This window comes from Anolis carolinensis, chromosome 2 (assembly GCF_035594765.1).
Source record: "Anolis carolinensis isolate JA03-04 chromosome 2, rAnoCar3.1.pri, whole genome shotgun sequence".
In the NCBI taxonomy this organism is placed as follows: Eukaryota; Metazoa; Chordata; class Lepidosauria; order Squamata; family Dactyloidae; genus Anolis; species Anolis carolinensis.
The window spans coordinates 12999726-13027706 of record NC_085842.1 but is presented as its reverse complement, the minus strand read 5'-3'; the positions used below and the strand labels follow the sequence as shown (position 1 = coordinate 13027706).

General features: G+C 41.8%; 1 protein-coding gene across 2 annotated transcripts; it reads right to left on the bottom strand.

Moving 5' to 3' along the window:
* Positions 1 to 555: 555 nt before the first annotated feature.
* On the bottom strand, positions 556 to 17033 carry LOC134296982 (zinc finger protein 501-like). Of its 2 annotated transcripts, XM_062973214.1 has the most exons (3): positions 16902 to 17033; positions 10753 to 10827; positions 556 to 9812 (listed from the first exon to the last, which is right to left on the bottom strand). In XM_062973214.1, exons 2-3 carry the CDS (start codon positions 10757 to 10759, stop codon positions 8602 to 8604), a joined length of 1218 nt encoding a protein of 405 aa, XP_062829284.1. In that variant the 5' UTR covers positions 10760 to 10827; positions 16902 to 17033; the 3' UTR covers positions 556 to 8601. The 2 variants fall into 2 exon arrangements, with proteins under 2 accessions (XP_062829284.1, XP_062829285.1); XM_062973215.1 differs by lacking the exon at positions 16902 to 17033 and having other exon boundaries at positions 10753 to 10845.
* Positions 17034 to 27981: the final 10948 nt, after the last annotated feature.

The following is a 27981-nucleotide window of genomic DNA, read 5'->3' as shown; positions in this document are numbered from 1 at the left end:
TTGGCACACTGGGTGCTGTGCCTAAAGACCTTGGCCTGCACTTGAAAACAATCGGCGCTGACAAAATCCCCACTTGCCAGCTGCAAAAGGCCACCCAACTTGGATCTATGGAGGAATGAAAATCATGGGTAGTTCACGTTTGACCCTTTTAAAAATCCAGAGCAACATATATACAGTCATATGAACAGTTTGTGAGGATTTGTAAAACGGCACCATGATATAATGGGTTGACTGGAAAGGCATGTGTCGACAGCTGACTGGCTGAGCCAGCCAGGAGCCAGAATTCCGATTGGCTTGCTGCTGAGACAAATGGTTTTAACTGCCACTTTCACCTCGGAAAGTGAAGAGAGCGCTGACCGGAAACAGTCAGGAAGGAAATGGCTGCCAACTCTCCAAAGCCTGATTATTTATAAGGAAATAAGGCTTATTAAAAGACTATTTAAAGGGACTGTTTGTCCTCTCTGTTTTCTGTGTGAATTCAGAGACTGATGTATATATTGTTGCCTTGTTTGATCTTTTGAACTGAAGTAAAGATACTGTTACTTGCTACACAAGTCTGAGTGACATTTTATTATACTGCAGGGTATATTTTGGTTCAGAAACTGTGGCAAAGCTTCTATTTATTTATATCCACAACCTATAACACAGTTGCAGTGATCCACACAATGTCCTTTGAGAGAAAGATTCAAATAGTCCTTGGGTGTCCATGTAAAACGTCTCCTTTTAGCAGCCCAGAAGCAGACCTCTCCTGGTAAGCTCCTGCCCAGGAAACTATTATGTAACTGCGGCCAAAACTCCCAGGCTCCGTTAGCTCCCTGGGTGTAGCCCAACCAATCAGCTTCGTGCTTTGCATTTTCGGTTAACACACTCACCAACTGATGTTGCATGCTCCAACATGCATTATTTGCCAATACATCACATAGTCCTAGACACTTGGGAAGTGTCCAACGTGTGATCCAATACAACAGCCAGCATAGAGATCTTGTTTGCTCTGTACTCATCTTGTTGTATATCTTGCAAGTAAAACAAGCAGTCAAAGAAGAAGAACATGCCCTGGCAGAATATGTAAAACAAAGTGAAGAACCTGCTTTGATTGAAGTCAAAAATCAGAAACTCCTCAAAGCACAGCAGACAAAAAACCAGTACAAGAAAACCGCACTACAAACTAGAGCTGACAGCTGGCACAACAAAACACTGCATGGAAAGTTCCTTGACAAAATTGAAGGAAAAGCTGATCAGGAGAAGACCTGGCTCTGGCTCACGAATGGGACCCTGAAGAAGGAGACAGAAGGCCTGATCCTTGCAGCCCAGGAGCAAGACATCAGAACAAAGGCCATTAATAATAATAATAATAATAATAATAATGATAATAATAATAATAATAATAGAAGACCTGGCTGTGGCTCACGAATGGGACCCTGAAGAAGGAGACAGAAGGCCTGATCCTTGCAGCCCAGGAGCAAGCCATCAGGACAAAGGCAATTAATAATAATAATAATAATAATAATAATAATAATAATAATAATAATAATAGAAGACCTGGCTCTGGCTCACGAATGGGACCCTGAAGAAAGAGACAGAAGGCCTGATCCTTGCAGCCCAGGAGCAAGACATCAGGACAAAGGCAATAAATAATAATAATAATAATAATAATAATAATAATAATAATAATAGAAGACCTGGCTCTGGCTCACGAATGGGACCCTGAAGAAGGAGACAGAAGGCCTGATCCTTGCAGCTCAGGAGCAAGACATCAGAACAGAGGCAATTCAGGCCAAGATCGAAAAATCAGCTGATGACCCAAAATGCAGACTGTGCAAGGAAACCGATGAAACCATGGATCATCTCCTCAGCTGCTGTAAGAAAATTGCACAGACAGACTACAAACAGAGGCACAACTATGTGGCCCAAATGATTCATTGGAACCTATGCCTCAAGTATCACCTCCCTGCAGTTAAGAACTGGTGGGATCACAAACCTGCAAAGGTTGTGGAAAATGAACACGCAAAGATACTGTGGGACTTCCGAATCCAGACTGACAAAGTTCTGGAACACAACACACCAGACATCACAGTTGTGGAAAAGAAAAAGGTTTGGATCATTGATGTTGCCATCCCAGGTGACAGTCGCATTGAAGAAAAACAACAGGAAAAACTCAGCCGCTCTCAGGACCTCAAGATTGAACTTCAAAGACTCCGGCAGAAACCAGTGCAGGTGGTCCCGGTGGTGATGGGCACATTGGGTGCCGTGCCAAAAGATCTCAGCCGGCATTTGGAAACAATAGACATTGACAAAATTACGATCTGCCAACTGCAAAAGGCCACCCTGCTGGGATCTGCACGCATCATCCGAAAATACATCACACAGTCCTAGACACTTGGGAAGTGTTTGACTTGTGGTTTTGTGAAACGAAATCCAGCATATCTGTCTTGTTTGCTGTGTCATACAACGTCGTTGTGTCAATAATAATAATAATAGTAACAACAACAACAACAGAAGGAAGCTTAGCAATGAACTTATTTGGTAGTATATTTTTTGAGCCTTAGGTTTTGCCGATAGAATAACTACAAGCTCATACCTTATATTTAGTTCGGCTAATAAGACGGATTTCAGTACAACAGCAAAAAAAACAGATATGGGTAAAAACATATATATGGATATATACACATGGGATTATATTCCACGGAAAATATATAGCATTGATTTTTTTTCAATATCTTTTTAAATGCCTTGGATGATGGAATGTTAGATCTATTCCATGTGTTGTTGAAGGCTTTCATGGCTGGAAACACTGGGTTGTGTGTTTTCTCTCCCTTACATTTGATATAATGTTTTGCAAAGTTACATTTGATTTAATTCATAGATGTCATGCTATAACTTGCTGTCATAAGCCGCTTGTCTTGTAAGCCGCTCCGAGCCCTAGGGGAGTGGCGGCATAGAAGTTTGAAAAATAAATAAATAAATAAATAAGTGGAGTTATTTTGGGCTATTATGTTTGTATCTGTTGTTTATTTATTTACTGTATTTATATCCCTCCCTTCTCACACTGAAGGGGACTCAGAGCGGCCTTAGAGTCGGCAGCAATTGTTGCACTCAGACATTCAATGTTTGCCTTTTTTGTTTGTTGGAATCCGCCTTGAGTCCCCTCCGGGAGATAGGGCGGAATATAAATATATTATTATTATTATTATTATTATTATTATTATTATTATTATTATTATTATTATGAGGGTTGAATGGAAAGTAATGCCTCCACCTTCGTTACTTGGGTTGAGATGGGAATATTTTAATAAATCAAATGCAGAAATAATCCTGATCTCTTTAACTACAGTAGAGTCTCACTTATCCAACATAAACGGGCCGGCAGAATGTTGGATAAGCGAACATGTTGGATAACAAGGAGAGATTAAGGGGAAGCCTATTAAACATCAAATTAGGTTATGATTTTACAAATTAAGCACCAAAACATCATGTTAGACAACAAATTTGACAGAAAAAGTAGTTCAATAGGCAATAATGCTATGTAGTAATTACTGTATTTATGAATTTAGCATCAAAATATCATGTATTGAAAACATTGACTAGAAAAATGTGTTGGATAATCCAGAACGTTGGATAAGCGAATGTTGGATAAGTGAGACTCTACTGTACCAGTATTCACTCTTCCACATCATCACCAGACAACTGGATACATTTCTGCCAACGATGAACAAGTTTTCTGAAGCTGTCACGGAAGAAGTCAACACTCTGTTTCCGCAACCAGCGTCTCACAGGACCCATCGTGCACAGATCTTCCAATAACCAAGTAAAGAAATCACGTGATCCACACATTCATGTGAAATGCTGATGATGCTTGAAATTTCTCTCTGAGGGATACGATGATTGTCCTGAATCAATCTGTCAACCTTTTGCTTGTGAAACTCGGTGGTTGCAGTCACAGGACGTCCAGCTTGTAAGACACACCTGTTTCGGCAGGCTATTGATTTCCATTACTGTTATTTTTAAGTTGTTTTAGATTTTAGCCTGTTTTTGTAAGCCACCCCGAGCCCTAGGGGAGTGGCGGCATATAAGTTTGAATAATAAATAAATAAATATAAATAAACTATTTATGTTCCCACCTCAAAATCTTTAAACTTACTCGCCCAGCGATGCACAGGACTCACATCAACACAATCCCCATAAACAGCTTGCATTCTCTGATGAATCTCCTTTGGGGTGACACCTTCTGCTGTCAGGAATTCAATGACTGCACGTTGCTTAAGTCACATTGACCGACTGTCTGCGCAGGGTTCCATACTTCGCACTTTAACAACACAACCGTTCAATGCTAAGGCTTCCCTCCAAATGGAACTGTCTGCGCAGGGTTCCATACTTAGCACTTTAACAACACAACCATTCAATGCTCAGGCTTCCCGGCAGATGGAACTGTCTGCGCAGGGTTCCATACTTCGCACTTTAACAACACAACCGTTCAATGCTAAGGCTTCCCTCCAAATGGAACTGTCTGCGCAGGGTTCCATACTTCGCACTTTAACAACACAACCGTTCAATGCTAAGGCTTCCCTCCAAATGGAACTGTCTGCGCAGGGTTCTATACTTCGCACTTTAACAACACAACCGTTCAATGCTAAGGCTTCCCTCCAAATGGAACTGTCTGCGCAGGGTTCTATACTTCGCACTTTAACAACACAACCATTCAATGCTCAGGCTTCCCGCCAGATGGAACTGTCTGCGCAGGGTTTCATACTTCGCACTTTAACAACACAACCGTTCAATGCTAAGGCTTCCCTCCAAATGGAACTGTCTGCGCAGGGTTCCATACTTCGCACTTTAACAACACAACCGTTCAATGCTCAGGCTTCCCGGCAGATGGAACTGTCTGCGCAGGGTTCCATACTTCGCACTTTAACAACACAACCGTTCAATGCTAAGGCTTCCCTCCAAATGGAACTGTCTGCGCAGGGTTCCATACTTCGCACTTTAACAACACAACCGTTCAATGCTAAGGCTTCCCTCCAAATGGAACTGTCTGCGCAGGGTTTCATACTTCGCACTTTAACAACACAACCGTTCAATGCTAAGGCTTCCCTCCAAATGGAACTGTCTGCTCAGGGTTTCATACTTCGCACTTTAACAACACAACCGTTCAATGCTAAGGCTTCCCTCCAAATGGAACTGTCTGCGCAGGGTTCTATACTTCGCACTTTAACAACACAACCGTTCAATGCTAAGGCTTCCCGGCAGATGGAACTGTCTGCGCAGGGTTCCATACTTCGCACTTTAACAACACAACCGTTCAATGCTAAGGCTTCCCTCCAAATGGAACTGTCTGCGCAGGGTTCCATACTTCGCACTTTAACAACACAACCATTCAATGCTCAGGCTTCCCGGCAGATGGAACTGTCTGCGCAGGGTTCCATACTTCGCACTTTAACAACACAACCGTTCAATGCTAAGGCTTCCCTCCAAATGGAACTGTCTGCGCAGGGTTCCATACTTCGCACTTTAACAACACAACCGTTCAATGCTAAGGCTTCCCTCCAAATGGAACTGTCTGCGCAGGGTTCCATACTTCGCACTTTAACAACACAACCATTCAATGCTCAGGCTTCCCGGCAGATGGAACTGTCTGCGCAGGGTTCCATACTTCGCACTTTAACAACACAACCGTTCAATGCTAAGGCTTCCCTCCAAATGGAACTGTCTGCGCAGGGTTCCATACTTCGCACTTTAACAACACAACCATTCAATGCTCAGGCTTCCCGGCAGATGGAACTGTCTGCGCAGGGTTCCATACTTCGCACTTTAACAACACAACCGTTCAATGCTAAGGCTTCCCTCCAAATGGAACTGTCTGCGCAGGGTTCCATACTTCGCACTTTAACAACACAACCATTCAATGCTCAGGCTTCCCGGCAGATGGAACTGTCTGCGCAGGGTTCCATACTTCGCACTTTAACAACACAACCGTTCAATGCTAAGGCTTCCCTCCAAATGGAACTGTCTGCGCAGGGTTTCATACTTCGCACTTTAACAACACAACCGTTCAATGCTAAGGCTTCCCTCCAAATGGAACTGTCTGCGCAGGGTTCCATACTTCGCACTTTAACAACACAACTGTTCAATGCTAAGGCTTCCCTCCAAATGGAACTGTCTGCGCAGGGTTCCATACTTCGCACTTTAACAACACAACTGTTCAATGCTAAGGCTTCCCTCCAAATGGAACTGTCTGCGCAGGGTTCCATACTTCGCACTTTAACAACACAACCATTCAATGCTCAGGCTTCCCGGCAGATGGAACTGTCTGCGCAGGGTTCCATACTTCGCACTTTAACAACACAACCGTTCAATGCTAAGGCTTCCCTCCAAATGGAACTGTCTGCGCAGGGTTCCATACTTCGCACTTTAACAACACAACCGTTCAATGCTAAGGCTTCCCTCCAAATGGAACTGTCTGCGCAGGGTTCCATACTTCGCACTTTAACAACACAACCATTCAATGCTCAGGCTTCCCGGCAGATGGAACTGTCTGCGCAGGGTTCCATACTTCGCACTTTAACAACACAACCGTTCAATGCTAAGGCTTCCCTCCAAATGGAACTGTCTGCGCAGGGTTCCATACTTCGCACTTTAACAACACAACCATTCAATGCTCAGGCTTCCCGGCAGATGGAACTGTCTGCGCAGGGTTCCATACTTCGCACTTTAACAACACAACCGTTCAATGCTAAGGCTTCCCTCCAAATGGAACTGTCTGCGCAGGGTTCCATACTTCGCACTTTAACAACACAACCATTCAATGCTCAGGCTTCCCGGCAGATGGAACTGTCTGCGCAGGGTTCCATACTTCGCACTTTAACAACACAACCGTTCAATGCTAAGGCTTCCCTCCAAATGGAACTGTCTGCGCAGGGTTTCATACTTCGCACTTTAACAACACAACCGTTCAATGCTAAGGCTTCCCTCCAAATGGAACTGTCTGCGCAGGGTTTCATACTTAGCACTTTAACAACACAACCATTCAATGCTCAGGCTTCCCACCAGATGGAACTGTCTGCGCAGAGTTCCATACTTCGCACTTTAACAACACAACCGTTCAATGCTAAGGCTTCCCTCCAAATGGAACTGTCTGCGCAGGGTTCCATACTTCGCACTTTAACAACACAACTGTTCAATGCTAAGGCTTCCCTCCAAATGGAACTGTCTGCGCAGGGTTCCATACTTCGCACTTTAACAACACAACCGTTCAATGCTAAGGCTTCCCTCCAAATGGAACTGTCTGCGCAGGGTTTCATACTTCGCACTTTAACAACACAACCGTTCAATGCTAAGGCTTCCCTCCAAATGGAACTGTCTGCGCACGGTTCTATACTTCGCACTTTAACAACACAACCGTTCAATGCTAAGGCTTCCCTCCAAATGGAACTGTCTGCGCAGGGTTTCATACTTCGCACTTTAACAACACAACCGTTCAATGCTAAGGCTTCCCTCCAAATGGAACTGTCTGCGCAGGGTTTCATACTTCGCACTTTAACAACACAACCGTTCAATGCTAAGGCTTCCCTCCAAATGGAACTGTCTGCGCAGGGTTCTATACTTCGCACTTTAACAACACAACCGTTCAATGCTCAGGCTTCCCGGCAGATGGAACTGTCTGCGCAGGGTTCCATACTTCGCACTTTAACAACACAACTGTTCAATGCTAAGGCTTCCCTCCAAATGGAACTGTCTGCGCAGGGTTCCATACTTCGCACTTTAACAACACAACCGTTCACTGCTAAGGCTTCCCTCCAAATGGAACTGTCTGCGCAGGGTTCTATACTTCGCACTTTAACAACACAACCGTTCAATGCTAAGGCTTCCCTCCAAATGGAACTGTCTGCGCAGGGTTCCATACTTCGCACTTTAACAACACAACCGTTCACTGCTAAGGCTTCCCTCCAAATGGAACTGTCTGCGCAGGGTTCTATACTTCGCACTTTAACAACACAACCGTTCAATGCTAAGGCTTCCCTCCAAATGGAACTGTCTGCGCAGGGTTCCATACTTCGCACTTTAACAACACAACCGTTCACTGCTAAGGCTTCCCTCCAAATGGAACTGTCTGCGCAGGGTTCTATACTTCGCACTTTAACAACACAACCGTTCAATGCTAAGGCTTCCCTCCAAATGGAACTGTCTGCGCAGGGTTCCATACTTCGCACTTTAACAACACAACCGTTCAATGCTAAGGCTTCCCGCCAAATGGAGCTAACTGTAGAGGAGAGTCTACTGAACAAGCCAGGACCTGCCGCAGACCAGGACTGACATCTGTTGAGGAGTTACGACGGTGGAGGCATTACTTTTTATTCAACCCTCGTATTAAAGTGCCTAATATTTTGTCTCACTGAAAACGAAAGAAAAGAACCTTTTTAATGTTAAAAAAATATTCATGACAGAGATGATGTGAAGGCACATAACAATGGTTAAGTTCCTTTCACTTTCCATATTCCATGCCTTTCTATGGTTTCTGCTTCTCATGGGTTCTTTGACATAGAGTCTCAGGAAAGCTCTTTCCACATTCTGCATGTTGATACGGTTTTGGCCAATGTGTGGGTTCTTCTATGTAAAGCCAAACTGCTCCTCCTCCTCTTTGGGGCTTTCTTGGGGTGGTGTCGCATTCCCGAAAGTGTGGAAGCTCTTCCCGCATTCCATACAATGGTAGGCTTCCGCTTCTGCGTGAGCCCTCTGGTGCGAGTGGAGATGATCGTGCCGACTGAAGCTCTTCCCACACTGCGCACACTTGTACGGCTTCTCCCCAGTGTGCGTTCTCTGGTGTTTATGGCATGCCGCACTGTCGCGGAAGCTCTTCCCGCACTCAGTACACTTATACGGTTTCTCTCCTGTGTGGGTTCTTTGGTGTGATTGCAGATTTCCACGCTGGCTGAAGCTCTTTCCGCACTCGGTGCACTGGTACGGCTTCACGCCGGTGTGGGTCCGTTGGTGGTTCGCGCACGCTCCGCTGTCACCGAAACTCTTCCCGCATTCAGCGCACGTGTACGGCTTCTCCCCCGTGTGGGTCCTTTGATGCCGAACGCACGCTCCGCTGTCGCCGAAGCCTTTCCCGCAGTCCTTGCACGTGTACGGCTTCTCCCCCGTGTGGGTCCGCTGATGTCTCGTATAGGCCCCGCTGTCGCCGAAACTCTTCCCGCAGTCTCCGCAAGTGTACGGTTTCTCCCCCGCGTGCGTTCTTTCATGCCGAGCGCACGCCCCGCTGTCGACGAAGCCCTTCCCGCACTCGGCGCATCGGTACGGCTTCTCCCCGGTGTGGACCCGCCGGTGCAAGTGGAGGCGCTCGTGCCGACCGAAGCTCTTCCCGCACTCCTCGCACTTGTAGGGCTTCTCCCCCGTGTGGGTCCGCTGGTGCTTGACGCACGCCCCGCTGTCGACGAAGCCCTTCCCGCACTCCGCGCACCGGAACGGCTTCTCCCCGGTGTGGGTCCGGCGGTGCGAGTGGAGGCGCTCGTGCCGACTGAAGCTCTTCCCGCATTCGTTGCATCCGTAGGGCTTCTCCCCCGTGTGGACGCGGAAGTGGATCTCGAACTGGGCTTTGCATTTGCACACTCTCCCGCAGATCGGGCACGTCACCTGGCTGGACTCTTTGGCCAGGGCTTCTCCGTGAGGGGCCGCCGAGTTGTCCTTCTTCTCCTCGTTCTTTCCTCGTCTTTCCAGTCCTTTCTGACTCCCGAATTCCTCTTTTCCCATGACACATGGAGTCATTTCCCACGGTGCCACACTTAGCTTCCCACAGTTTTCATCCTCATGCACTTGACCTGTTTGAAGACATAGAAGATACCATTAGAAATAAAGCAGAGAAACCAAGGATCCCATTGGGATAGAATCACAGCATCCTAGAGTTGGAATAGACCGCAAAGGCCATCCAGTCCAATACACAGTCTTAACTATTCCACCCTTTGTTTAATAATAATAATAATAATAATAATAATAATAATAATAATTTATTTATCCTTCCATAGGAAGGTTAAAACTTGGTTGTGGGGTCAGGCATTTGAATAAGAATCTGCAGCGCTAATTATTATGTACACCAGAACTCAATTGACAGACCCAGTCCTTTGAACTTGAATATACCCATTTGTATTTTAGAATGTTTTTTATGAATGTTGATGTAAGTTAATAATTTTAAATGTGATTTATAGTGTATTGTATAATTTTATATGTGTGTTTATTGTAAGCCACCCTGAGTCCCCTCTCGGGTGAGAAGGGCGGGATATAAATGTTGTAATAATAAATAAATAAATAAATAAATAAATAAATAATTTGTACCCCGCCACCATCTCCCTGTGGGAACTCGGGGCGGCTCACAATGTTACAAAAGTAATAGTGCAAACACATTAACAATACACACAGTTTAAAACACAGGAAGATGATAAAACAGAAGTTAAAACAAAGGTTTATACCACAGTAATAATATCAAACAACCACCAATGCAATTCAGTCAACTTCAAAGGTGTGTGTGTGTGTGGGGGGGGACTATAGCAGCAATATAAGATAAAATCATTAGATTAAAAAACCCCAATGAAAGGAACCTAAAATCCCTCAAAAGTAGTAGAGGGGCTGGGCTGTGGCACAGGCTGGTTAGCAGCCAGCTGCAATAAATCACTCTGACCAAGAGGTCATGAGTTCGAGGCCAGCCCGTGTCGGGGTGAGCACCTGACAATTAAAAATAAAATATAGCCCCTGCTCGTTGATCACCTTCCATGGAGCCCTGTCCAAAGGCATTCCTGGGTCCTTCTTCCAGACTGAAGCTGGGATCTGGCTTGGGATGTTCTTTCAAGAAAGACAGAAAGAAAGAAAGATTATTGGAAGATATACATCATTCTTCTTCTTATTATTATTTTATTATGACACAGCAAACAAAATAGACATGCTGGATTTCGTATCACAAAATCACAAGTCGAACACTTCCCAAGTATCTAGGACTGTGTGATGTATTTTCGGATGATCCATGCAGATCCCAGTAGGGTGGCCTTTTGCAGTTGGCGGATCGTAATTTTGTCAAGGTCTATTGTTTCCAAATGCCGGCTGAGATCTTTTGGCACGGCACCCAGTGTGCCCATCACCACCGGGACCACCTGCACTGGTTTCTGCCAGAGTCTTTGAAGTTCAATCTTGAGATCCTGATATTATTATTATTATTATTATTATTATTATTATTATTATTATTATTCTCATAGAGTTGGAAGGGACCCCTAAAGGACGTCCAACCCAGCCCCCTCCTATCGTAACGGAAGGCAGAATTACATTATTATTATTATTATTATTATTATTATTATTATTATTATTATTATTATTCTCATAGAGTTGGAAGGGACCCCTAAAGGACGTCCAACCCAGCCCCCTCCTATCATAACGGAAGGCAGAATTACATTATTATTATTATTATTATTATTATTATTATTATTATTATTATTATTATTATTATTATTCTCATAGAGTTGGAAGGGACCCCTAAAGGACGTCCAACCCAGCCCCCTCCTATCATAACGGAAGGCAGAATTACATTATTATTATTATTATTATCATCATCATCATCATCATCGAATTGGAAGGGACCCCTAAAGGACATCCAGTCCAGCCCCTCCTATCATTAATGAAGGCAGAATTACATTATTATTATTGTTATTATTGCGTTGCTGTGAGTTTTCCGGGCTGTCTGGTTATGTTCCAGAAGCATTCTCCTGACATTTCAACATCTGTGGCAGGCATCCTTGGAGGCTATGAGGTCTGTTGGAAAGTAGACAAGTGGGGTTTATATCCCTGTGGAATGATGTCCAGGGTGGGAGAAAGAAAAAGCTCTTGTCTGTTGGAGGCAAGCGTGAATGTTTCAACTGGCCACCTTGATTAACACTGAATTTGTTTTGTTTTGTTTTGTTTGAATGTTAGGGTAAACTCTTATATTTAATTTCTAAAAAAAAAAAAAAAATGAGTAGAAACCTGGATTGTGAGTGAATGAACAATATCTGGCTCCCAGTATTAATAAACTCTAAAATCAGGACAGTAAATAAAGAACAACACTCTGAAAACAGGGGAATTCAAGGCATGAAACAAATCAGGGGCAGCTAACACCTCCCAAAAGAGGATTCCCCCAGGCAGGAAGCACATAGGGTTTGAAACTGCAAGGGTATTCAGTGCTAATCAAGGTGTCCAATTACAATATTCACACCTGCCTCCAACAGACAAGAGTTCTTTCTTCCACCCTGGATATCATTCCACATATCTAAATTTCACTTGCATAGTTTTCCAACAGACCTCACCACCTCTTTTTTTTTTTTAATGAATTTTTATTGCAAACATTTATATTAATGTGATTCACAATGACATGACTAAAATTTAACATACAGTGAATATGTGCACCCAAAAGACCAAACCCATCAGGTCAACATAAAGAAAGGGAGGGGGGAAAAAAAAGACAAAAACAAAACGACAACAAAAGCAAGAAGACACCAAAAAAGCAAACAGACAAACCAGCAAACTCAGACCTCACAACCTCTGAGGATGCCTGCCATAGATGTGGGCGAAACGTCAGGAGAGAATGTTTCTGGAGCATGGCCAGGCAGCCCGGAAAACTCACAGCAACCCAGTGATTCTGGCCATGAAAGCCTTCGACAACACATTATTATTATTATTATTATTATTATTATTATTATTATTATTATTATTATGAGTCACAGAGTTTGAAGGGACCCCTTAAGGGCATCCAGGCCAGCCTGCTCCTATCATAAAGGAAGACAGAATTACATTATTATTATTATTATTATTATTATTATTATTATTATTATTATTATTATTATTATTTTATGACACAGCAAACAAGATAGACATGCTGGATTTCGTTTCACAAAACCACAAGTCGAACACTTCCCAAGTGTCTAGGACTGTGTGATGTATTTTCGGATGATGCGTGCAGATCCCAGTAGGGTGGCCTTTTGCAGTAGGCAGATTGTGATTTTGTCAATGTCTATTGTTTCCAAATGCCGGCTGGGATCTTTTGGCACGGCACCCAATGTGCCCATCACCACCGGGACCACCTGCACTGGTTTCTGCCAGAGTCTTTATTATTGTTATTATTATTATTATTATTATTATATAAAAGCTGAATAATAATAGTAATAATTCATATACAGTAATTATATTGCACTTACAACTATATATAATAAAAGTTATAGTAATAATTATTATATTGCATCATTATATATAAAACTGAATAATAACAATATTAGTAATAACTTATAGTAATTATAGTAAGACTATATTACACTACAATAATATCTAATAATAAAAGGAGTAGTAGTAATAATAATAATAGAAATAATATTAGTAACAATATATAAAATTTGTATAAAACTGAATACAGTAGAGTCTCACTTATCCAACACTTGCTTATCCAACGTTCTGGATTATCCAACGCATTTTTGTAGTCAATGTTTTCAATATATCATGATATTTTGGGGCTAAATTCGTAAATACAGTAATTACTACATAGCATTAATGTGTAATGAACTACTTTTTCTGTCATATTTGTTGTATAACATGATGTTTTGGTGCTTAATTTGTAAAATCATAACCTAATTTAATGTTTAATAGGCTTTTCCTTAATCTCTCCTTATTATCCAACTTATTCGCTTATCCAACATTCTGCCGGCCCGTTTACGTTGGATAAGCGAGACTCTACTTTAACAATAATAATAATAATAATGGAAATAATAATATAAAATTATATAACATTATCATATATTATCTAAAGTGGGTAATAATAGTAGTAGTAAATATAATTACATTACACTATAACTATATTATACTATGATTATATAAAATTAGTAATAATAATAATAATAATAGAGATAATAATTTATTTTATAATATTTTCTATAAAAGCTGATTAATAACAGTAATAATACATGATATTATTATTATTACAATTATTACAATATTTATATCCCGCCCTTCTCACCCAACAGGGGACTCAGGGCGGCTTACAATAAAACGCATATATAAAAAAATTATACAGTACAATATAAATCAGTTAAAAATTATAACTGATAAAAACACATTATAAAATGTACAGTGTAGATATGTGAGATTAGATTACACATTATAAGATAAAACACATTATAAAATATAGGTAGATGTGTTCATTAGACGTATTATATAACATTATTATAGTATACAAAAGCTGGATAATGATAATAGTAAAAACTATCAAATTATATTATACTGATTATAACTGTATAATACTATAATCATATATAATAAAAGTAGTAGTAATAATAAAATAGTAATAATATAATATGTAATATTGTATATATCAGCTGAAAAATAATATTAATTTATTACATTATATATTATATAAGAGCTAGATAATAATAATAAATTTTATAATATATTAGACACTATAACTATGTTATACTATAATTATATATAACTAGCTGTGCCCGGCCACGCGTTGCTGTGGTGAAGTCTGGTGTTCTGGGAAATAAAGTATTGAGGAATTTGTGGTAGTTAAGGTCAAGGGTAAAGGTTTTCCCCAGACATTAAGTCCAGTCGTGTCTGACTCTGGAGGTTGGTGCTCATCTCCATTTCTAAGCCGAAGAGCCGGCGTTGTCCGTGGACTCCTCCAAGGTCTTGTGGGATGACTGCATGGAGCAGCGTTACCTTCCCGCCGGAGCAGTACCTATTGACGCACTCACATTTGCATGTTTTCAAACTTCTGGGTTGGCAGAAGCTGGGGCTAACAGTGGGGGCTCTCTCCGCTCCCCCAATTCAAACCTGTGGCCTTTCGGTCCAGAAGTTCAGCAGCTCAGCGCTTTAACACGCTGTGCCATCAGGGGATATTATTTCCTAAAGGTTGTGAATATACAATATTTCTGATTGGTTTTTTTTTTTGTTGGAGGCAAGTATGAATGCTGCAATTAGGAAAAATGATTAGGATGTAATGGCCTTGCAGCTTTAAAGCCTGGCTGTTTCCTCCCTGAGTGAATTTTTTGTTGGGAGGTGTTAGCTGGCCCTGATTGTTTCCTGTCTGGATTCCCTTGTTTTCAGAGTGGTGTTGTTTGCGATATTTTATGTTCTTCTACTGTCTGTGGCCCTGAGAAAACAGAGGATTTTCCAGACTTTGATGATGGGAATACTTTGTTGGGAGGTGTTAGCTGGCCCTGATTGTTTCCTGTCTGGAATTCCCTTGTTTTCAGAGTGGTGTTGTTTGCGATATTTTATGTGCTTCTACTGTCTGTGGCCCTGAGAAAACAGGATTTGCCAGACTTTGATGATGGGAATACTTTGTTGGGAGGTGTTAGCTGGCCCTGATTGTTTCCTGTGTGGAATTCCCCTGTTTATTTACTGTCCTGGTTTTAGAGATTATATTGTTCTGCATTATTCTATCCCAGTAATTATTTCATATTAAAGAAGCATCTCACTTATCCAACATTCGCTTATACAACGTTCTGGATTATCCAATGCAGTCTGCCTTTTCATAATCAATGTTTTTGTAGTCAGTGTTTTAAATTCTTTGTGATATTTTAGTGGTAAATTTGTAAATACAGTACAGTAGAGTCTCACTTATCCAACATAAACGGGCTGGCAGAACGTTGGATAAGCGAATATGTTGGATAATGAGGAATTAAGGAAAACCCTATTAAACATCAAATTAAGTTATGATTTTACAAATTAAACACCAAAACATCATGTTAGACAACAAATTTGTCAGAAAAAGTAGTTCAGTACACAGTAATGCTATATAGTAATTACTCTATTTATGAATTTAGCACCAAAATATCACGATATATTGAAAGCATTGACTACAAAAATGCGTTGGATAATCCAGAACGTTGGATAAGTGAGGCTCTACTGTAAATACTACATAGCATTACTGCGCATGGAACTACTTTTTCTGTCAAATTTGTTGTATAATATGATGTTTTGGTGCTTAATTTGTATAACGATTACCTAATTTGATATTTAATTGGCTTTTCCTGAATCCCTTCTTATTATCCAACATATTCACTTATCCTGCCAGCCTGTTTATGTTGGATAAGTGAGACTCTACTGTATATTTCTAATATTATCTGCTTAGAACTGGATTATCTGAGGCCCCTTCTTCACAGCTGTATAAAATGCACACTGAAGTGGATTATATGGTAGTGTGGAGTCAAGATAATCCAGTGCAAAGCAGATAATATAAGATTATAAATGGGTTCTATAGCTGTGTGGAAGGGCCTTGAGTCTACACTGCCATATAATCCAGTGCAAATTAGATAATCTGTGGAAGAAGTCTAAGTGAGGCCTAAATCTGCCTGTCCCCTAACTGAAACCTGGCTGTCCCTTGGTTGCTAGGCAACCAAGTGGGCAGAGATTAGACCTCTAAACTGGCAGCAATTGGATAAAAAAAATTATTGCTCTCCCTCTAATTAGGACTTTATTTTTCTTTTCTTTTTGTTGTATCAACCTTGAGGCGTGGATGATGGGTTGTGTTGTCAAATTTTGAGGTTGGGGGGCCTGTACTTTTGTTGTTTTGTGAATCGCCGTGATGCCATCACTCTTTTATATATATAGATAACAAAAATAGTTCTAATGAGACAAATAATAATAGTAGCACTAATAGTAATACCAATAGAAATAAACAGCTGCCTGAAAGGTATTGCGCCACAGCGTCACCTTGTGTCGAAAGGCATTATTGCAAGACCAATAATTTTCTCCTTTTAACCACTCAATTTAACCACATTTAAGCTGAATATTAATATCTTTTCTAAAGGGAACTGGGCTCCAAAAAGGTCCTCCGCCCCAAAAGCAGGCCTTTGCGGCGCCTCTTTTCCCCTAAAAGCCCCCCAAAAGGCCGCCATCCTCACCTCTCTTAAAGGAGACCTCCTCCTTTTTCCTTTCTTAAAGGAACCGCCTCCTTTTTTTTTTTTAACCAAGTCCTTTTCTATCTACCCAAAGTTTGGACATTTCCTGCCTCTCTAGCAAGCCTGGTTCCCCTCCTTCCTCTTAACCCTCTCGGGTCCGAAGCAGAAGCCCAGCCCTTCTAGAAACACGCTTGCAATTATTATTATTATTATCATCATCATCATCATCATCATCATCATCATCATCACCATCCCACTTTCCTCTCCCAAAAGGAGACTCAAAGAAGTCTTCATCCCCAGCTAAGTCCCTTCTATTATTATTATTTCAATTGGGTTGCTGTGCGTTTTCCGGACTGTATGGCTATGTTCCAGAAGCATTCTGTCCTGACGTTTTCCCCACATCTAAGGCAGGCATCCTCAGAGGTTGTGAGGTCTGTTGGAAACTAGGCAAGTGGAGTATCTATCCATCTATCTAACTAACTACAGTAGAGTCTCACTTATCCAAGCTAAACAGGCCGGCAGAAGCTTGGATAAGCGAATATCTTGGATAATAAGGAGGGATTAAGGAAAAGCCTATTAAACATCAAATTAGGTTATGATTTTACAAATTAAGCATCAAAACTTCATGTTATACAACAAATTTGACAGACAAAGTAGTTCAATACACAGTAATGTTATGTTGTAATTACTGTATTTACGAATTTAGCACCAAAATATCACAATATATTGAAAACCTTGACTACAAAAATGGCTTGGATTATCCAGAGGCTTGGATAAGCGAGGCTTGGATAAGTGAGACTTTACTGTATCTATCTATCTATCTATCTATCTATCTATCTATCTATCTATCTATCTATCTTTGGAATCATGTCCAGGGTGGAGGCAAGTGTGAATGTTGCATTTGGCCAGCTTGATTGGCACTGAATAGCTTTGCAGCTTCAAAGCCTGCCTGCTACTTGCCTTGGGGAAACCTTTGTTGGGAACTGTTCGCTGACACTGATTGTTCCCTGTCTGGAATTCTGCTGTTTTCTGAGTGTTGTTCTTTATTTACTATATTTATGAACAACACTCAGAAAACAGAGGAATTCCAGACAGGGAACAATCAGGGCCAGCTAACACCTCCCAACTATGTCCTTGTTTATCATAAAAATACATCTATTAATCTGTATGTCACCCTTTTGTTGATTTTCTTTCTTGTTGGTCCCTTTAAGTATCCCGTTATTTCTACCTTTCTACTTTTAAGAACACTCTTCCATATTAGACAGCCAATGGCTGAAGGTTGTCCCCATCTTCGCTGTAGAACAGTAATAAATATGTCCCGGTCTTTAGTCAAGGATTTCTCTTTAATTGACACTGTCAATTTGTCCATCTCAACTAATGTGCGTATTTTCATAATTTCATTCTTGCGTCAGAATATCTGGTTCTTTCCATCTCTGGGCAGAGAGGATTCTTACTCCTAGACAGTTGGGAAGTGTCTAACATGTGATCCAATACAATAGCCAGCATAGGGATCTTGTTTGCAGTAATCTAATCTTGTTGTGTATCTAATAGTAATAATAATAATAATAATAATAATAATAATAATAATAATGCTTTGATTGAAGTCAAAAATCAGAAACTCCTCAAAGCACAGCAGACAAAAAAACAGTACAAGAAAACCGCACTAGAAACTAGAGCTGACAGCTGGCACAACAAAACATTGCATGGAAAGTTCCTTGACAAAATTGAAGGAAAAGCTGATAAGGAGAAGACCTGGCTCTGGCTCACGAATGGGACCCTGAAGAAGGAGACAGAAGGCCTGATCCTTGCAGCCCAGGAGCAAGCCATCAGGACAAAGGCAATTAATAATAATAATAATAATAATAATAATAATAATAATAATAATAGAAGACCTGGCTCTGGCTCACGAATGGGACACTGAAGAAGGAGACAGAAGGCCTGATCCTTGCAGCCCAGGAGCAAGACATCAGGACAAAGGCCATTCAGGCCAAGATCGAAAAATCAGCTGATGACCCAAAATGCAAACTGTGTAAGGAAACCAATAAAACCATTGATCATATCCTCAGCTGCTGTAAGAAAATCACACAGACAGACTACAAACAGAGGCACAACTATGTGGCCCAAATGATTCATTGGAACTTATGCCTCAAGTCCCACCTTCCAGCAGCAAAGAACTGGTGGGATCACAAACCTGCAAAAGTATTGGAAAATGAGCACGCAAAGATACTGTGGGACTTCCGAATCCAGACTGACAAAGTTCTGGAACACAACACACCAGACATCACAGTTGTGGAAAAGAAAAAGGTTTGGATCATTGATGTTGCCATCCCAGGTGACAGTCGCATTGACGAAAAACAACAGGAAAAACTCAGCCGCTATCAGGACCTCAAGATCGAACTTCAAAGACTCTGGCAGAAACCAGTGCAAGTGGTCCCGGTGGTGATGGGCACACTGGGTGCCGTGCCAAAAGATCTCAGCCAGCATTTGGAAACACTAGACATTGACAAAATTACGATCTGCCAATTGCAAAAGGCCACCCTACTGGGATCTGCGCGCATCATCCGAAAATACATCACACAATCCTAAACGCTTGGGAAGTGTTCGACTTGTGATTTTGTGATACGAAATCCAGCATATAGATCTTGTTTGCTGTGTCATACAATGTTGTTGTGTCAATAATATATTAATAATAATAATAATCCATGTTTAAGCTTGGGTTCCATCTCTGAGGCAATACATTATTATTATTTCCAAATTATTTCAGGATGCAGAGAGTATTTTCTATATTACTGTTGTCATTATTATTATTATTATTACTCCTGTTGCTTCTCAAGGGTGCAGAGTATATTTTCTATATTGTTGTTTGCTGGAGGTTGTAGATATAAATAAATAGAAGCTTTACCACTGTTTCCGAACCAAAATATACCCTGCAGTATAATAAAGTGTCACTCAGGTTTGTGTAACAAGTAACAGTAACCTTACTTGAGTTCAAAAGATCAAACAGAGCAACAATATGTACAGCAGTCTATCTGAATTCTTACAGAGAACAGAGGGAATTAACAGTCCTTTAAAAAAGTCTTTAAAATAAGCCTCAATACCATAAAAATGATCAGGCTTCAGAGAGTTGATAGCCATTTCCTTCCTGGCTATTTCCAGTCAGCACACACTTCACTCTCTGATGTGAGAAAAGGCAGTTAAAACTGTTTGTCTTAGCAGCAAGCTAGAGACAGCAGCCAATCGGAATGTTGATTCCTGGCATGCTCAGCCAATCAGCTGCTGACACATTCCTTTCCAGTCAACCCATTATTATATCATGGTGCCTCTTTACAAATCCCAACATTGTTCTGGTTCTGAGATGTGCAGGGTATTTTTCATTACCCTTGGAGGACCCTTGTTCCTGCCCAAAAATATTAATTTGGGGCCAATGAAGAAAAACATCCCTAATAGATTTACCCAAAACAGACCAAACCTTCTGGTTTGATAAGGGAGAAACATCTTAAGGACAGGAAGCCCTTTTCAGGTGAAAATTAAAACGAACTCATACAGTAACTTTGGGTTGAGATGATTTTAAAAGAATCAATTATTCAAAGAAGATGTGACATTCTTCTATCTCGTGCTGCCAAAGGTTCACTGATTTATCTATCTAAGAACAGAGAGCTGTCTATCCATTGCAATTTTCTATTTAAAATCATTTTTATTAATTACACAATAAACAGATCTAGGAGTAAACAACACATACACTATCGATATAAACACGTCACATGTAGGATATCGATATGATATTCTTCTAACGCGTTCAACTTCGTCTTCTTCGTTCTCATGATCTTCTTTGTCATTATTCTGAGCCTCAGATACCTCTTTAACAGAAAATACGCATCTATTCTACATTTATCTAAAGATTCTATATCTTATTTATTTATTTATTTATTTATTTACAGTATTTATATTCCGCCCTTCTCACCCCGAAGGGGACTCAGGGCGGATTACAATGAACACATATATGGCAAACATTCAATGCCAATAGACAAACAACATTCAGTTTTAGACAGACACAGAGGCATTTTTTAACATCTTTCCAGCTTCACGATTTCCGGCCACAGGGGGAGCTGTTGCTTCACCGTCCATTGGTGGCTGTTCTTCCTCTTCTTTTCCTCGTGAGCAGTTTTATGGTGTTGTAGATTAGTTAAATTAGCCTCCCACATAAAGCGTCCCTAAATTTTCCCTACTTGACAGATGCAACTGTCTTTCGGGGCTGCTTGGTCAACAGCAAGCCGGGGCTATTTTTTTTTTTTTATGGTCGGAGGCTTAACCCGACCCGGGCTTCGAACTCATGACCTCTCGGTCAGTAGTGATTTATAGCAGCTGGTTACTAGCCAGCTGCGCCACAGCCCGGCCCCCTAATATCTTGCAGTATTATCTTCTTGTATCAAACTAAATTGATTTCCTTCTTTCCAAGTTCTGCCCCAGGTTATCAGATAACAAGTTGTGATTCTACCAGATTTCTCATTTCATATCTCTTTCTCTCTCACACACATAGAATCGCGTACCCACTTAATAGTTCCATCCCATGTCGTTTCCCCATTAATGTTCTTTTTTCTGCTATTCCTAACCGTTTATCATAAAAAATGTTTAGATGCCAATCTTCCCAAGCTTTCCTTAGACTACAAGTCTTTTACACATTCTGCATGTTTTATTCAATCGTACGAAGAAAAACGTTCTTGCAAAATATGACGCAAAATGAAATTTAAACTATTGCTGAAAAGGTTTTCATTACATACAGAAGTAACTAACACACATTTCTCTCTACAGCACAGAACCCCTACACATTAAACTATATGCCATTAATCTATATGCCGATTGTAATGGATCTTGCCTAGCTCCCAAGGTTGGTATGTGGTCCACCTCGCAGGACTGGTGTACAGCCATTTTGTAGGCTTCATTGGCAGCAATTCAATAGAGCCAGGGGAGGAGCCATCAAGCAGCCATTATCATAGATGCTGCCTGATTGGCTGAATGCAAATGAGAAATTACTTAGCAACTGGAGTTGGGTGGAGCCAAAGTGACAGTTGGGGAGGTTGGCTGAACATTTTGTTTCAGTAAGTTAGCAGTTTGGTTTTGAAAGTCAGGGAGTTAGTAGTTGGTTTTTGGGAGTCGAGAACTGTGTTTCAAAAAGGCAGCCTCTTTGAGGAAATATAGTTAGAGCCTTTAAGAAGAGAAAGGCTAAGAACTATATGGTAAAGCCTAAGGAATTACTGTTTAAATCCTGGGAGAATTGGATTTAAAAGTAAATTGTCCTGTTTATGTTTCCTTGGCAAAGGGACAGGGTTACACTGAAACCAAGTTATAATTAATATCTTCTGAAGAGAAAAATAATAAGCCTTTAATGCAACCACTAAGCACCTGTACTGTTCCTGAAACCATTATGCATATTTACTTTACAAGCTACAAATAAACATTCATTTATAGTTTCTCCTCAAACAGTGTTGTGTTTTTCTTTCTCAAAGTCCCAATATAAAAAAGAGAAGTTAATTGGTGGGAACAGAAATAGTAACTCCTGCAACTCTGACCAGTTTGAAGAATCCTCCCTCTTGTATATTGTTTTTTTAAAAAAACAAAAACAAAACAAAAAACAAACAAAAAACCATCCTCCATACCGACCTTTGGCTAATTTTTCTTACTTGTTGGTCCCTTTATTTCTACCTTTCTTTTAAGAACATTCTTCTGTATCAGAAAAAAATGGCCGAAGGTTGCGCTCAGGAATAAATACGCCCCAGTTTTTCATGATTTTAGTCAAGGATTTCTCCTTAATTGACACTGTCAATTTGCCCATCTCAGCTAATGTGTGCATTTTCATAATTTCATTTTTGCGTCAGAATATCTAGTTCTTTCCCTCTGGGCAGAGAGGAATCCCGTTGCTGTGATCATATAGAGCAATAATTAATTTTCTGTGTTTCTTTTCTAATTGGTCATCTAGCATCACAAACAAATACAGTCCAGCCTTTATTGTCAATTTAACCTTTGCAATATCTTCTAGCATCCTGTGTATCTGAGTCCAATATTTCTGGACCATTTGTGGTATCGTTTCTTAACATTGTATGTTTTTGTGTTCTGGCTGAAGTTTGTCCATTTATTTATTTTTTATTTACAGTATTTATATTCCGCCCTTCTCACTTCGAAGGGGACTCAGGGCAGATTACAATGAACACATATATGGCAAACATTCAATGCCAACAGACAAACAACATACATTAGACAGACTCAGAGGCATTTTTAACATTTTTCCAGCTTCACGATTCCGGCCACAGGGGGAGCTGTTGCTTCACCGTCCAGTAGTGGCTGTACTTCCGCATTCCATTCCTCGTGTTTTGCTGGCAGCTTTATGGTGTTGTAAATTAGCCTCCCGCATAAAGCATCGCTAAATTTCCCTAATTGACAGGTGCAACTGTCTTTCGGAGCTGCATAGGTCAACAGCAAGCCGGGGCTATTAATGGTCGGAGGCTTAACCCGACCCGGGCTTCGAATTCATGACCTCTTGGTCAGTAGTGATTTATAGCAGCTGGTTACTAGCCAGCTGCGCCACAGCCCGGTCCATTCTTCTTGCTGAAACTCCTTCCACATCTGATGCGTTTATTACAACTTCCCCCTTGTGTGGGTCCTTTGATGTAAGTGGAGACTGTCGCTTGAACTGAAGCATCTCCCGCAGTCTATGCACTTGTAGGGCTTCTCCCCTGTGTGGGTTCTTTGATGTTTAGTGAGATTTGAATTCTGCCTGAAGTATTTCCCGCACTCTGGGCACATATAGGGTTTCTCTCCTGTGTGGAGTCTTTTGTGTAGTGTTAGGCAATGACCAGAGCTGAAGCTCTTTCCACACTCCGTACATTTATAAGGTTTCTCCCCTGTGTGGGTTCTCTTATGTGAATGTAGAATTTCTCTCTGGGAAAAGCTCTTCCCGCACTCCATGCATTTATAGGGCTTCTCCCCGGTGTGGGTTCTCTGATGGTTGCGCAGGCGGGTCTTTCGAACAAAACTCTTTCCACATTCCTTGCACTGGTGTGGCTTTTCTCCGGTGTGGAGCTTCTCATAGAATCATAGAATAGTAGAGTTGGAAGAGACCACATGGGCCATCCAGTCCAACCCCCTGCTAAGAAGCAGGAATTCGCATTCAAAGCACCCCCGACAGATGGCCATCCAGCCTCTGCTTAAAAGCCTCCAAGGAAGGAGCCTCCACCACGGCCCCGGGGAGAGAGTTCCACTGTCGAACAGCCCTCACAGTGAGGAAGTTCTTCCTGATGTTCAGGTGGAATCTCCTTTCCTGTAGTTTGAAGCCATTGTTCCGTGTCCTAGTCTGCAGGGCAGCAGAAAACAAGCTTGCTCCCTCCTCCCTATGACTTCCCCTCACATATTTGTACATGGCTATCATGTCTCCTCTCAGCCTTCTCTTCTGCAGGCTAAACATGCCCAGCTCTTTAAGCCGCTCCTCATAGGGCTTGTTCTCCAGACCCTTAATCATTTTAGTCGCCCTCCTCTGGACGCTTTCCAGCTTGTCAACATCTCCCTTCAACTGTGGTGCCCAAAATTGGACACAGTATTCCAGGTGTGGTCTGACCAAGGCAGAATAGAGGGGGAGCATAACTTCCCTGGATCTAGACGCTATTCCCCTCTTGATGCAGGACAGAATCCCGTTGGCTTTTTTAGCAGCCGCATCACATTGTTGGCTCATGTTTAACTTGTTGTCCACGAGGACTCCAAGGTCTTTTTCGCACACACTGCTGTCAAGCCAGGCGTCCCCCATTCTGTATCTTTGATTTCCATTTTTTCTGCCGAAGTGAAGTATCTTGCATTTGTCCCTGTTGAACTTCATTTTGTTCGTTTCGGCCAATCATCTCTCTAGTCTGTCAAGATCGTTTTGAATTCTGCTCCTGTCTTCTGGAGTGTTAGCTATCCCTCCCAGTTTTGTGTCGTCTGCAAACTTGATGATCGTGCCTTCTAACCCTTCGTCTAAGTCGTTAATAAAGATGTTGAACAGAACCGGGCCCAGGACGGAGCCCTGCGGCACTCCACTTGTCACTTCTTCCCATGATGAAGACGACGCATTGGTGAGCACCCTTTGGGTTCGTTCGCTTAGCCATCCCTGCGCATGCAGGCACAGGGATCCACTGTGCCTGAAGCACATCCCGCAAGCCGTGCATTTGTATGGTTTCTCTCCCGTGTGGAGTCTCTTGTGCGAGCGCAGATGGCTTATCCATCTGAAGCCCTTTCCACATTCTGAGCACTGATGTGGCTTCTCCCCTGTGTGGGTCCTCTGGTGCAAGCGAAGATTCATACTCTGAGAGAAGCTTTTCCCACACTCCAGGCATTTGTAGGGCTTCTCTCCGGTGTGGACCCTCTCATGAGACCGCAGGCTACAATTCAAAACGAACCTCTTCCCACAGTCTAAACACGCATAGGGCTTTTCCCTTGTGTGGGTTTTTTCATGCAAAGATAGGTTTGTTCTCTGGCCAAAGCTCTTCCCACATTCCAGGCATTTGTAGGGCTTCTCACTTCTGTGGGTTTTCTGGTGCGTATCCCGATTCCCAGCCTGGGTGAACCTCCTTCCGCAGTCGGCACATTCGTATGGTTTCTCCCCTGTGTGGGTCCTCTGGTGTATGATAAGCACATCCTTCCGAAGAAAGTGCTTTCCGCACTCCATGCACAAAAAGGGTTTCTCCCGGTGGGTTTTCTCATGCGAATATAGACCTGTGTAAGACTTCAAGCTCTTTCCGCACTTCCTGCACGTATATGACTCCTCTTTTGTGTTGCTTCTCAAATGGGAGCACAACTCCCCACTCCGAGGGAAGTTCTTTCCGCATTCCTTGCATTCATAGGGCTTCTCCCTTGTGTGGATCTTCTGATGCGATTCCAGGCTTCCCCTGTAACAGAATCTCCTTCCGCATTCTGTGCACTGATGTGGCTTTTCACATGGGCGGGATCTGTCGAGTTCTTCGCTTGTGTGGCACCTGTAGTGTACCTTCAATCGGAAATATCTTTTCCCACAGACAGGACACTTACTTCTCCTTTTGCCTTCTGGGCAGCCGGTGGTTCCCAGGTGTCAGACTCTTGAGAAGTGAGAGGTTTCTTCTTTCCCTTTTTTAACCGGTTTCCTCTCTTTTGATATTCCAAAGGCCTTTTCCCTGTTGGATGCTTGCTCGTTTCTGAGGATTTCAGGGCTGCTTCTCGGCCACTCTCACTGCCTTGCCCCTTACCTGTTGAAAAAAGAGGAAAATAATGATGATAATATTTTTACCCACCTCTCCTCATGGCTCAAGGTAGGTTACAACATTATTGTTAAAACACATATTCATGTAAAAACACTCTGTAAAATACACATATTAAAGCAAAGAAATGGAAAACCCCATTAGGAGTTGTGAAAGAGGGATTTATTGCTTATGAATCCGGAGCTTGGACATACAGCAGGGTTGTATTTTTATCTTTAATAATAATAATAATAATAATTTTATTTTTGTACCCCGCCACCATCTCCCCAGAGGGACTTGGGGCGGCTTACAGATATAAAACCAGCATACAGTATACGGTTTTACAAAAACACACAAGTAAATTTAAAAGGCATTAAAAATCATAATTATAAAACACATGAAAAACACAGCAATAAAAACATAAAATGAGCTGGGCAAAGTGCACTGAGTGGAACTTGTAAACAAGAAGGAAGATTAAGGTGCTACAATGTGTTTTGGTGTATTTTATTTTTTCCTGGAGTATTCTGATGTATTTTGTCGTATGTTGATGTGCTTTGACTGCATTGTGCCCTGCCTCAAGCCTTCCGAGAAGCTGATAATTAAATGTTATTATTGTATTATCATGCTGTCATCTTGAGTCCCTATAGGGAGAAAGGCAGGACAAAAACAAAATTAAGATGATGATGAAGAACAAGAGAAGCTTTGATGATTCACAGGTAATTTCCTGCCACCTCTTCTGCTGCCGTATGCCATTTTTAATAGGGACTGCATGAGACTGAGAGAGACTTTGCTTGCAAGTCCCTATGAAAAATGGAGGGAACTGGCAAGAGGAACCCATCCTTGCCTGGCTCCTCACCTCACCTTATTACATCCCTCGATCTCAACTCCTATGGATGCAGCCTAGAAGAGCATGGACTTTTTTTAGCTGCCACATCACTAGGCTCACGTTCAGCTTGTGGCCCCCGAAGGCTCCTAGGTCCCTTTCCTATGGGCTCCTTTCAAGCCAGGTCTCATACTGCTGACCTCACGATTGTGTCAATAAACGAAGTATGGATCATTGACGTTGCAATCCCAGGCAACAGCAGAATCGACGAGAAGCAACTGGAAAAGCTTACGTGATACGAGGATTTAAAGATCAAACTGCAAAGACTCTGGCACAAGCCAGTCAAGGCGGTGCTAGTGGTGATCGACACACTGGGTTCAGTGCCTAAAGACTTTAACCAGCACTTAAAAACAATCGGCACTGACAAAATTACCATCTGCAGCTGCAAAAGGCCACCCTACTTGGATATGCACGCATTATTCGCCAGTACATCACATAGTGCTAGACCCTTGGGAAGTGTCCGACGTGTGATCCAATACAACCAGCATAATGATCTTGTTTGCTGTGTGCTCATCTTGTTGTGTATCAAATAATAATAACAGAATTCCATATTTAATCTTGACTTCTGTGATGTCTCATGGACCTTGTAGTCCCGTTCCTAGTACTATTGTGGCAGATGAGGAGGAAAACATGGGATTTCCACCGGTTCAGCTTGAATCGGAGCCTCTCCACCTGGAGGATGTTTGTCCTCAGGAAGTTAACCAAACAAGCCTTGGGCAGAATTCTCCCCCGTTTTCCCGAAAGGACAATTATAATAGAGATAGAGGAGTCAGGGAGGCTAATCACCGGAGTCTCAGAATCGCTGCCAAACAACTAGCTGATTAGGTCTGCTTCCCTTGGGAAATTCTAAGGAGTCATGCATCTGGACAGAGTTGGGTTTCGCTTCTTGTTCTCCAGGGAAAGTGTTCTGTTGGCGGGAAAACAAGACCCTATATAGGAGTTTTGCCGCAAGGGGAACCTTGCGGAG